Source organism: Astatotilapia calliptera, chromosome 2 (genome assembly GCF_900246225.1).
Source record: "Astatotilapia calliptera chromosome 2, fAstCal1.2, whole genome shotgun sequence".
Lineage (NCBI taxonomy): Eukaryota > Metazoa > Chordata > Actinopteri > Cichliformes > Cichlidae > Astatotilapia > Astatotilapia calliptera.
This window is the reverse complement of record NC_039303.1, coordinates 37,550,739-37,563,155: the sequence shown is the minus strand read 5'-3', so window position 1 is coordinate 37,563,155 and position 12,417 is coordinate 37,550,739. Positions and strand designations below refer to the sequence as shown.

The window sequence follows — 12,417 nt, the reverse complement described above, 5'->3', positions numbered from 1 at the left end:
ATAATCTTAATTAAAAGGTTGTATTGGGCCTCGTTGCTGCCCCTCAGTTCATCCTCTGTCAAGCCAATATAGCTAATTTGTCTCTCTTCCCTTTAAGCTGGCTTTGTTATGATTGGCTGCCCTTTGTAAACAGAAGGCTTGCAAAGCATGCGGGTGGGGGGTGGCATTTAAAGCAGTCTGAAAGCTGTGCTGTTTTAGAGGAATTATGTCAGTATGACTCATATGAAACATGTTTAATATCATTTGTATTTATGAAAGAAAATAGATCAGAAACTTTACAAGAATTTAGTTTGGGTTTTTTTTGTTGGATTGGTGTAGTATTGCATGAGTTTTATTTAGTTTTACTGAGATACTAATAATGTATGATGAAAACTGGAAACAAAAACTGAAATAATATCGATGTGGAACTATTATCTGTATCATTTTGTGTTTGTGACCTAGGGTATTGCAGATGATGATGACACATACAGTGGAGCCACTGCCTTAAAAAGGATTGCTGCCCTTAGCAGGTATGCTGTTATAATGCATGCGACAATAGTATTAAATAATTCTTACACAGAAGTATGCAACTGTATTGCGTGTGTGTGCATTATCTCCAGTGCTAAGGACCCGACTGCCTGGAAGCTGTTTGATTCCTGTCTTGAGCTGCTGAAGAGCCGGATGGAATCCAGAGAGCTTGATAAGGAGGTTTCTGCCAATGTTTCATATTTGAGGGGGAGGATTGTGAATGTCATGACTATTGCAGTGCCATTTTATGAAAATAATAAGTAAAATGGGCAGCACGGTGGCACAGTGGTTAGCACTGTTGCCTCACAGCAAGAAGGTCCTGAGTTCAATTCCACCATCAGGCTGGGGTCTTTCTGTGTGGAGTTTGCATGTTCTCCCCGTGTTTGCGTGGGTTCTCTCCGGGTACTCCGGCTTCCTCCCACCGTCCAAAGACATGCAGCTTGTGGGGATAGGTTAATTGGATAATCCAAATTGCCACTAGGTGTGAATGTGCGAGTGAATGTGAGTGTGAATGGTTGTCTGTCCCTGTGTGTTGGCCCTGCGACAGACTGGCGACCTGTCCAGGGTGTACCCTGCCTCTCGCCCTATGACAGCTGGGATAGGCTCCAGCGCCCCCCGCGACCCTGAAAAGGATAAGCGGAAGCGAATGGATGGATGGATGGAATAAGTAAAATGGGGAATGTAATGAATTTCTAGTTAACAAAACATGAATGTCATATGAATTGCAAGGCTAAAAATGTGATCCCTTAATTCTCATGTCATGTTTTTAGGTTTTTGTACAGGAGTAGTTTAAGGAAAACATTTTATTCTAATTGAAGGTCAATTTTAACTCTCTTTTGTGTCATTTCAGCTGATGGTGCCAGCTATGAAGTGTGTAGCTTTTCACCTGATGTGGGCCAAAGTGAATGTGGTGAACTCCAAGCCAACTGAGGTGCTGGTCTCATGTTATAAAACCGCTGTTTGTCCTCCAACAAGGTTTCAAATGATCTGAATCTTTATTCTCAGATAAACTTTCGGTTATGGGTCCCGGTAGTGTCAGTCTACCTGCATGAAATAAGCTAAGCTGCATGATTAATACTTTCATAATGGCTATCACATCACAGGCAGCCCTAGGCGACCGTGCTGGTGGCCTTCTTGTGTGATTGTTAAGCTTTTCTTGTCTGTGTTGTCGAACAATTCACCAGCTGCGCAGACAGCAGGCAATTAACGCAACAGTCTGTTAGAGTGCATCTGAGCCCACAGCGACACTCGGATATTTATTTCCCACCGCTTCACACTTTTTCTTATTGATTGTCTTCACGTGTTTCCTGTCTCATTCTTGCTTCTCTTTAGTTTCTATTCTGTCTTTCTGAGCTCGTTTTCACTTTTTCTGCTGTTTTTCTCTCACTCATTTTTTACACACACTGAGCATGTCATTATTACTCATGCAGCCATTTGTGTGTTTTTCTCAACACTGTTCCAGAGAGAACACATCCAGATCCATTCCTCTTGATCAGTCATTTTCATTCCTTGTCTGTTCATGTTTTGATTGATGACTCACAGCTTTTTCTCTTCCTGTGTGCACTTAAATTGTGTTTTCCCATTGGTATCACATTATTACTGTTACAGTGGTGGATGCTCATTCTAAACAAAGTTTCAAATAATGAGTTCAGCCAAAAGGATCATAACGGGAGAGGAGATGAAATGGCTTGTTGATTAACTGAGGGGCTGTAACAAGGCCTAGATAAAGATAAACGGGGATTTGTGTGTGTGTGTGTGTGTGTGTGTGTGTGTGTGTGTGTGTCACAGACTGCTTTGACATAGTTAACAAAGACAGGAGACTGGGAGCGTCAGATTCTACCTTTAAAACTCTGAAGATGTATCTTGAAGATTGTGTCACCAACAATTCAAAATGTACAGATGCTACTTCTAACAGGTGGTTCCATGCTTGCCAAAAGCAAAAGTTTCCTGGGCCAAGTCTGGAAGGAGACACGAATCTCTTGTGAGTAGAGCTGGGCGATAGAACGATAACGATATGTATCGCGATATAACTTTTACTCGATAGAGAAATTAAGCTATCGCGATAGACTTCACCGCTCTTGTCCTCTTAAAAAAAAAAAAAAAAAAAAAAGGTCAGTCAATCCAAATTAAGTAGCGCAGAGCCGAACCAATCACAGCCGCAGCGTCACGTCGCGTGACTTGTTACGTACCGCACAAGTGCCAAGCCGCACGTGTGTTTGTTTGGGAAGCAGCCAGCGCGTAATGGAGGAAATGAGTGCGCCGACTAGAAAAATCAACCGAGCGTGACCGAAGAGAAAACAGATGATGGTTCCAATGCCGGAGAGATTGTCGAACGGAAGAGCCATAGAAGTTCCGTAGTGTGAAGGTATTTCGGCTATTTCAAGTCTGACAAAAACAGAGTAGCGTGCACTGTGAATTGTGCCGAAAGCAAGTCTGGAAATACAATAAACTGGTGCATGCGTCACACTGTGCGCCACGTTATTGTTTCGGTGAAATGAATTTCTACAATACTGTTAATTCTACTCTCTGCAGTGTTTAAATGCTTACATATACACACAGTTACTGTCCCTCCACACATACGACTCGGTTCTGCTTCTATGCCCCAGCTTTGTTTACTTTTTCCCACAGAGGCTTCTAGACTTCTGATTGGCCAACATTTCTGCACGGTTAGGAATCTAGCGCCACCTGCTGCTTTGGCATGTTCATAGCAGCGTTTTCCTTCATTTCTGCCTTTATGTGTGGACGGGATTATTTTTTAAAACGAAAACGGAAAATCTCCGTTTTCAAAAATACCCGTGTACGTGTGGACGTAGCCTCAGTCTCTGACTGGAAGCGCTAATTCGTCATTCGGCTTTTGTCAGACTAAAGTAACTGTTAAAACTGTTTGAAAAGCTCAGCTATACAACAAGGAGAGATTGAGAATTTCCTTTTAGTTCTCAGTTTATTTGATATTGACAAAAGTTAGTCAGTTTTGTCTGTTCTTCTGTAAAACAAACTAAGATTTATTTTTAGAATTAATATTTTGTTTCTAAGTGGAATTGACAATTTAGTCTGTTTCGTTTGTTCTATTTTGAAACTTAAACGCTTTAGCGGCTGCCTTTTGTGTAGTTTGCAATATTTGCCTTTATTTATCTGAAAAAGTCTCATGTTCCTTAAGTACATCTACCCTGTTGAACTTATTATGGGAAATAAATATTTAAATAAAAACAAGCTGCTGATTATTTCACATTTTACTTGTGAGCAATGGCACATTTAAATCTTACAAATATAGTTATTTGGCTTATATCGTGATAGATATCGTTATCGCCTGAAATGAAAAAAACATATCGTGATATGAAAAAATCTCATATCGCCCAGCTCTACTTGTGAGCTATAGCAGAAAGGGGCTACCCGAGCTACCTGCTGTGGCAACGCTGTGTGAATAAGGGAGCAGCCAAAATAATCTTATCACTTGAAGTGGTTTAATTAGGATTTCTGTTGTTGGTGTGTAGAAGGAGCTGAATTTCTAGGTTAGAAAACTAACTGCCCCAACCCTGCCAACACACACACACACACACACACACACACGCTTTAGTAAGAAGATAAGAAAATATTTAATCTGTCTTCCTCTGTTATTGTGTGCCTCTCTCACTCCAGGCAGAACTGAAGCGCCTGAAGAAGGAGGTGCGGTCGTTCTGCAGAGTCTGTCAGGATTGTTTGTCTTTGAATCAGATAGATATCAGAGATCAAGTAAGAGCTCTTTTTTGTCTTTCTTCTTCTTCTTTTTACAGTGCGCACCAATCCCATATGTGAAGTACTAGTGAAGCCATATCATTTTTTAACTAAAGGCAACTTTACACTTGGCTATCTGAGACAAAAGTCCATCTTAGGATATCGGTCCAAAACAACAGACCTAGATCACCCTGTGGGACATGACAAAACATAACTTGAAATGAAAGTGTTTGAAAATTACTGCGACTGATCAGTTATGGCAAAAAATCACAATAATTTTTTGGTAATTACTCAGATTACAATTCTTCAAAACAGTACGATTGTGAGTGCTATTAAACCTTTTCGTTTGCTGCTGCTGCTGGACTCCTTGAAGCCAAACTGTTTCCAAAGAGATGGACGGTAATTTTTTTATCTTGATTATTGTGGTTCCTTAATCATTGTAATTGATTTTAATCTTTAAATATTTACACCACCCTACTTATACCAAAGTCTCAGTGAGATGTCCAGTGTCTGTAAACAAACCATGGAGAACACGGTATACAGTGATGCACAATATATTGGCCTGTGTGAAATTGTCAGGAAAAACACCTGCCCTGGTGGTATGGAGGTGAAAGGATTAAAAAGATTTGTGAGGCTTTGTTTGCAGTGATTTTTTTTCACAACCCATGAGCTGATAAAATTCATTTATTTACTTAAACCTCATTTTAGCAGATGATTGCAATGGTGTCTTATATTTAAAAACAAAAACAAAAACCTTAGACCAGTTAGACTGTGATGTATAATAAATTTGGGCTTTTAAACAATCAAACTTTAGTGAAGAGTACAAAACACACTAAATAAGTTTTACTCAAACATGTTGGGGCTGTGTGTAATGATGGATGCAGCCACCATTGCATCACACTCAGGCTAGTAAAGTCCTGTGATGATGCCTTTGATGTTTTCAAACCAGAGACGATCTGTGACGGTTGATGAGACTAAGGAACAAGAGTGCCACCCAAAAGTGCCACCTTTTGACTCTAGTTTGGCTCACCATTTACAAAATTAGTCGTGCTTGGCACATTTTTGTTACGTTTTTGTATTAAAACACAGATATATATGTTAATTTATCATGTTATTCTTTTTGTTGTCATCATATAAACAAACATAATCAGATTTATAGTCTATAATTTTCTTTACAAACTAAATAGTTACTCATCAGTTTAATTTCGGAGTCATATAGAGCTGGGTCTTGATATTTGGATAACATAAATTCTGTCCTTACAGGCATTTGAGCTGTTATGTGACTTGCTGTTGCTGTACAGTGTGGGTTCAGTCCGCTCCAAGCCTGCCCTCCAGGCACTGGCCCACCTGCCATCTGATTCTCTGCGGTCTGAGTTGGCCGCTTTCCTTCTGGACTACATCTTCACTGACACCGAAGACGTCGAGCTCCATGGCATCTTGACACCAACTGAAAAATGTACGCCTACTCTCAATAAATGTTTGCATGAACTGTGATACTTTCCAGAAGCAATTTGTCGCTTTGTCAGCCAGTGTTGACAAAGCGACAGCACTGTTAGCAGATGTCAGAATGAACTGAATAATGAAAGGGATGTAGTTTTTATTAGCTTGCACCATATTTTGGAAACTGCTTAGTTGTATCACTGCCTGTGGGTACAGTTTTTGATGTCTTGTTTTAAGTCTTCTTCTGTATCCACTTTCTGTTCCATATTTTATAATGTTCTGCCAAATATCCCTTTCATTCATGCTCTTATAGACCCCACAGCATGCTTTCCCTCTATCTCTGCATTTCTAAACTGTTAACTCCTCATTTCTGCCAACCTGGCTCTCCTCTTTAGCTGAGGATGAGGAGGAGATGAAGATACGTCTTCTTCAGAAGAAGCGCAACCAACTTGCTGGCTACTGTAAGCTGGTCATCTACGGGGTGCTGGACCTAACTGCTGCCACAGATGTCTTCAAGCACTACAACAAGGTGGAGGGATTGTTGGGTTTTATCAGCCCAGCCTATCACATATGACCACAAACACATTATATTTACACATATTACAATTCTTACTGTTTCTGTATCACAGTTGTGCGTGAATGTAGGCAAAATGTGTTAAAAGGTTAAGTCGTGACTTTAGTAATCTAGTTGGAGATCAGTCGTTGGACCGACATTCTCTGGGGGAATTAATTGGGATAGAAAGACGGGAAGCAGATTCATAAAAAAAGTAATAATGGAGAGGATGTGTAAGAGCGTGGAGGAGGGTGAGAAAATCTGTTTTAGAACCACCGAGGTGCTGGGAATGAGTCAGAGAGTACGGTTGCTAAAAGAGGCACAGGTGACTAGAACAGAGTGGGTCCGATTAATTTTTTTCAGACATTTATCAGAGCTGTTAATTAAATAGATTTGATGTTTTTCTGGTTTTTGGTTTGTTTGTTTGTTTTTCCGCTAGTACTTTAAGGACTTTGGTGACATCATCAAAGAGACTCTGAGCAAGAGCAAGCTCATCAACCCCGTGCAGAGCGCCAAGACTGTCTGTCTGAGTCTGCAGCAGGTGTGCACTTGCATGTCACTGTAATCTTTTGTATTTAGTGTAGAGGTTATCAAACTGTGCAGTGCGCCTCCCTGGCACAGTGTAGGAGGCTCACAGCGGGGGCACAGAAGGAGAGAGGTGAGATGAAAAGTGCATGCTGGTCTTCTAAAAACAACACAGTTATTAGTGTTTCAGTCAGCGGTAGGTACGTGATAGGGAGATGCTTTCAAACTCTTAAACTTGGGAGTCATAAATCAAACAATATTTAAGATTTGCTGTGACTTATGCAATCGAAGCATAACAGAGTTAGTTTTCTTCACTATAAAAATAGCCAGTTAACTGGTTTTGTATATTCGTGGGTACACTGCTGACAGGAACAGATATCACCTAATGGTTTTAATGGTTAAAAATTCCCACAGTTTGTATTACTGTTTATCATTTCATTTGTTACTTAAGCACATTACAGTAGTCTGATGAGGATTTTCCCTCAGTTTTCACATTAAAAATTTTTTTTTGTTGTTTTTTTATAAAACACCTACCTAAAGTATACAGGGCTCCATATCAGTGACCTTTTTGTATGCAAGGACGAGTGTCACATACACAATAAACTTTGTGTGTTAGCTGAAGTACATTCTGAGTTGTTTTTCCAATTTAAATAACCAGCTGCACATATTTACTGTCTCTTAATTTGAAATTAAAACACATGTTCTTCATTTTCGTGGGTTATGTGGGAGTTCTCTTCTATAATTACAACCAGTACTTGAATTACTTAAAAGTTTGCAGCCTTAACTAACCAACACAGAATATTTGTTTGTGGATATCCAGATATATATCGTGCCTTTTATGCAACATGTCTGTGTGTGCTCAGCTGTTTTCAGAGATGCTCACGGAGCACCACAGCAGGCAGGATCTCACTGAGATTAGAGACTTGGCCAAGAGGCTTGCCATGAGCTTTGGCATTGATCTTCATCGTGTCCGCAAACCACTGGTGGCCCTGCACATGTCAGTAACACACGTTTCTCTTGACAAATGCACATAGGCCAACCTTACCATGACCTAGTTTACCTATTTATTTATTTTTCTGTTACTTCTATGGTAGCATTTTTAGAAGCAGCTACAGTTTCACATAGAAAAACGCTACTTTATGGCAGAAATCATCCGTAATAATTAACTCAGAGCTAGTAAGAAATCATCAGATTTGAGGACTGTAAAGAGAAATTACAGTATTCTTCACACTGTGGTTGTTCATTTTGTGTTTCTCCTTATGTCAAGAGATTGTTTGTGTTGTCTTTCTTTTTTATCAGGGACGGCATACGTTTCGCATTTCGGGACCCACAGGAGGGAGAGGAGCCAAATCCAAATGTGGCCTTCTTGGAGATCCTCAGCGAGTTCAGTTTTAAGTTACTGCAGCCGGACCGCGCCCAGCTGTGAGAAGCAAAAACACACAGACACGCTCACTCGTAACACTGCACATGTATTTCTGTATGTTATACATATGTAGGAAAAAAAATCTCACTTAGCAACAGTTTGAGAGAGAATACTTGTGATGTCATGAATCCACATGAATTATTATATTATAGGTAAAACAAAATAAAACAGTGTCTTCATTCTTGTTACATATTCGTTGCGTTGATCATATTATTCATTTAACTTAGATTCACAATTATTTGCTCAATTCCAGTGAAACTGAAAATGAAATGCAAACAAAGGTTTCCTCAGTCTTTGTCCCATCCTGATTCTCTGTCATCTCCTCCCAGAGCTGAGTTTCTGAAATCGGCATGTCCCAGCGCTGCCCTCTCCTGGCCGCCAGTCAAACTGTATCAGCGTTCTTTGGAAGCTCGCGCCACCTCTAAAGCCACTGAACAGGAGGGAGATGACGAAGTCCCTTCTCATGACATGCCTGTAGTGAAACGCAGGAGGACCACAGCTCAGGGTGATGCACATGCTACACCAAACACTCTGCATGGATATACTCTACGTCATAGCAGAGATAATTAGTTTTTAAAAAAATGCTTAGAAGTGGGAAGTCAATTTAATTTAACTTAATTTAATGGAAAATTCAGTCTTACCCCTGTCTTATGGTCAGAGGGCGATGATGAGGAGAGGTATATGATTGTTGGACATGATATATGCCAACGAAGTGCTCTTTAATCCTAAGAAGTGTCTCATTGTTATTTTCAGTATTAGCTACTATTTGCCAATGAGGCTATGTACAAATTGATGGAAAAAAATGACACTGGTGCACTGGTTTGCACTACCACCTTGCAGCAAGAAGGTTTGAATCCACCTTTCTGTGTGGAGTTTGCATGTTGTCCCCATGCCCTCTGTTTGTCTCTCTGGGGCAGCCCTGAGATGAACTAGCTAGCTGTCCAGGGTGGACAGTAGGGCTGGGTATCGTCACTGATTTCTAGAATCAATTCAATTCCGATTCACAAGGTCCCGAATCGATTCGATTTAATTCGATTCAATTTGATTTGAATCTGGGAAATTTTGACAGTCAGAAATATTATAATTCAGATCAGTACATTTACATATTTTTGTATCAATAAAAAGGAAGCTGACACATGCAAGACTTTATCAAAGGTGTGAGCATCACAGCAGAGGCCTTTGTGTCAAAGTAGCTGAGGATAAAACAGAAAAACATGAAGGAGATTTTCCTGGCCTGGATTTTATAAAAATATTCTGCAGTACATCAAAAACGAAAGAAAACCATTAATCAACATATGAACATCACCTCTGAAGTTACAGCGGTTTTATTAGAGACACAGCTGAGCGTTTTGCATTTTGCATAATTTAAAAAAGTTTAAATTTGTTCAGTATTGAACGGCAGAAATTAGGTTTTCTTTTCGGAAGTATATAAAACGAAAAGAAAAAAAAACATCGGCCGACAGCGCTGTCAACAACGGTAGACTTGTGCGTAACAAGCAAGCGAATAATGCAGAAAACAGATTTTTAGACGGGAAACTGTTCTTGAAGAGAGAGAGAGAGCTGTGCATCGTGGTCGAAGCAAAACAGTAAAAGTCAGAGTGAATTCATGACGATGTTTATGTGAAGCGTAGTTTGGATCTTCTTTTGCTGCTGGTTCGGTCAATATTGTTTGGAGAGAGATCAAACTAACAGCTTTAGAATCAGCGCAAAAAGGGCGTGCACACAAAGCGCCGAAACATCAGAATCAGCGAGCTGTCGGCTTTCAGCCCCGACTGTGAGAAAGGCGACATCTCACTGATTCTGATCCGCGGGTCGCACTGTGTGTTTAAGGCTTTGTGCAGAATCCGTGTTCCTGCTCTCATTTACTGTCTTAGCTGTTGTTGAAATTTTGTGAGATTTAACCTGAGATTCTGGCATTTCGGGCAAAATAAATTTATATCAAAAAATCGATTCAGAATTTTAATGAATCGATTTTACATTATCCAAGCCAGAATCGATTTTAATCGATAAATCGATTATAAAAACCCACCCCTAGTGGACAGCTATCTAGTTCGCCCCATGTAACTGGATATGTGGAAGAAAATGGATTGATTAATATTTGGGGCCATTCAGAGGAGGAGTGACCCAAATGTCAGGACAAAGCAGTTATTTCAACCCAAATTGTGAAATCGTTTATCGTAATCAGTTATAATAACAAGAATATTATTCTTTTTCTTTTTAGCACATGATCCATGTGTCCATTATTTTCTTTCTGTTGTTGGTTTGGGTTGGGTGGTAACTTATGGAGTTGATCTGAATTTCAGTCCAGGAATTGCTGTAATGACTCGGTACCATTAAGAGAACAGTGCAAAACTGTCATAGTTGTTCAAAATACAGTGATGTAAAATTAATAGCATTCTTCACATTTCGAAAGCCTTAAAAACATTTATTCTTTGGTATTTTTACTTCACATGTACATGTGTGTTTGGGAATCTGCTGAATTCTGCAGGAAGCAAATTTGCTACTTTACCTTGTCAATTAAAGCGTCATCATCTTTGTGTGGTGACTTGTCTCTCCTGCAGGTTCAGCGTCCACCACCAGAGGCTCCTGGTTGGACAACAGCAGCATCCAGAGCAGCCTGCACACCCCAGCCCTCACCTCCACTGTCCAGAAGCAACCCGCCAAGCGGATTGCATCCAGGAAACCAAGACCCGTGGAGTCGGATATCAGCAGCACCTTAACTGAGCCGGAGTCAGAGGATGAGTTCTCCCCAGGGTAAGTAAAATTTTATGATCAGCATGTCTGCAGTATCTGCTGCCTCTGATTCGAGCATTTGTAAATTACTGCCATGGGTCAGATGATTTCATGTCAGTACCTTTCTTTTCTGTGTGCTGTGTTACTGGTCAAAAGGGCAATCAGCAAAAGAAGGAAGATTAAAGCTCCTGCAGAGTTTTGCTTATGATGAAACAAATTTAATTTCCCCTGTGTATTAAGGCATAATCATAGACACAGAATACAGCAGGTAGACAGTGAAGTTGGAAAATTGTCTTCTGCTGCTCTCCAGGTTACAAATGCGAAAAGTGAAACTCAATAAAAGACGGCTGGCTTCCTCCAGCAAGAACACCCCCTCTCCAAGGCAGCAAGACCTGAACTCCCACCTCAACTTGTAAGACTGATTTTTAGACTGTTTAATACTTACTATTAAATTGTGAATATGTTCCATTTTACAAAAGCTATTTTCAACCAGAAATAATCACAGAATGGATCTGTGTGTGTGCTTCGCAGGCTTTCCCTGATTGAAGATGACATCTCAGAAAGAGATGAGGACGAGATTGAAGATTATCACAGTGACTCTGACACTGGATACACACTGGTAAGAACAAAAAAACCCCAAATACATCATATTTACTTTCTCTCATGACTGTGCAATCTGTTTTAACAGCACCTGGTCAGCTAAGGTACAAATGAATTAATTCTTTAAAAGGAACATATACATGTCACCACAAATTCATTTTGGTCCTTCAGTGACCACAGTTGTAGGATCTGTGCAGAGAAAAAAATATGTACAAAGCTATTTATGATGAGAGGAAAAGAAGCACATGTGTGATGTTTTGAACTTTGCTCCTAGTGCTATATTTATACCCTTTGAATACAAATATGTTACATAAATCTAAATCAAGTACAACATACCTTGAAAACTAAAACTTGTTTGCTTGCAGCCTTCCACACGTCACACCTCACTGAGTGTCCTTGACGAGCTCTTTGACTGAGGTTAGCGGGGGATCATCTGTTCAGGACTTCTACAGTTTCAGTGTGATGAATATTAAGTCATCTGTTCTTCTGTTCACCTGTCAGACCTGTTTTTGTCTCTTAATTTTGTTGTTGATTGGGAAGTCTGGAATTAGAAGCTGTTCTGATGTATTAATAGGAATGTTTTGAAAATAACGATGTTCAGAATAAATGTTTCACTAAAGTTGGACTTGGTTCCTCTGTCTTTCATCAGCTCTTACGAGTTTCACATTTTTCAAAATAGCCTTCACTGTTGACATCACAGTTTGTTTTTGTTTTTTGTTGAACACCTTAATGTATATTAAAGATGCCTGATTTTACAAAGCAATACTAAAAGTAAGGCATTACAATGTATTGTTTTAAAAATGAACAAACTCAAAATGTTATTTAGATACACTGAAGCACTACTAGTTATTCCTGTTTGTAATGTGTGATTTGTTTGCTTTATTTCTAGGTCAAAAAAATCACTAATAAACAAGATCAAAATGAA

General features: G+C 39.7%; 1 protein-coding gene across 11 annotated transcripts in view; it reads left to right on the top strand.

Moving 5' to 3' along the window:
* The window catches only part of stag3 (STAG3 cohesin complex component), a 26,832-nt gene extending 14,415 nt beyond the window's left edge, over positions 1–12,417 (top strand). For all 11 annotated transcript variants that reach the window (XM_026147016.1, XM_026147025.1, XM_026147048.1 and 8 more), the window contains 14 exons: positions 442–509; positions 600–687; positions 1,358–1,438; positions 4,144–4,236; positions 5,482–5,674; positions 6,054–6,187; positions 6,651–6,752; positions 7,600–7,733; positions 8,036–8,158; positions 8,489–8,664; positions 10,721–10,913; positions 11,203–11,304; positions 11,424–11,511; positions 11,858–12,417. In XM_026147016.1, the coding sequence (XP_026002801.1) occupies positions 442–509; positions 600–687; positions 1,358–1,438; positions 4,144–4,236; positions 5,482–5,674; positions 6,054–6,187; positions 6,651–6,752; positions 7,600–7,733; positions 8,036–8,158; positions 8,489–8,664; positions 10,721–10,913; positions 11,203–11,304; positions 11,424–11,511; positions 11,858–11,908 (1,626 nt within the window). In that variant the 3' untranslated portion in view covers positions 11,909–12,417. The remainder of the gene's footprint in view (positions 1–441; positions 510–599; positions 688–1,357; positions 1,439–4,143; positions 4,237–5,481; positions 5,675–6,053; positions 6,188–6,650; positions 6,753–7,599; positions 7,734–8,035; positions 8,159–8,488; positions 8,665–10,720; positions 10,914–11,202; positions 11,305–11,423; positions 11,512–11,857) is intronic.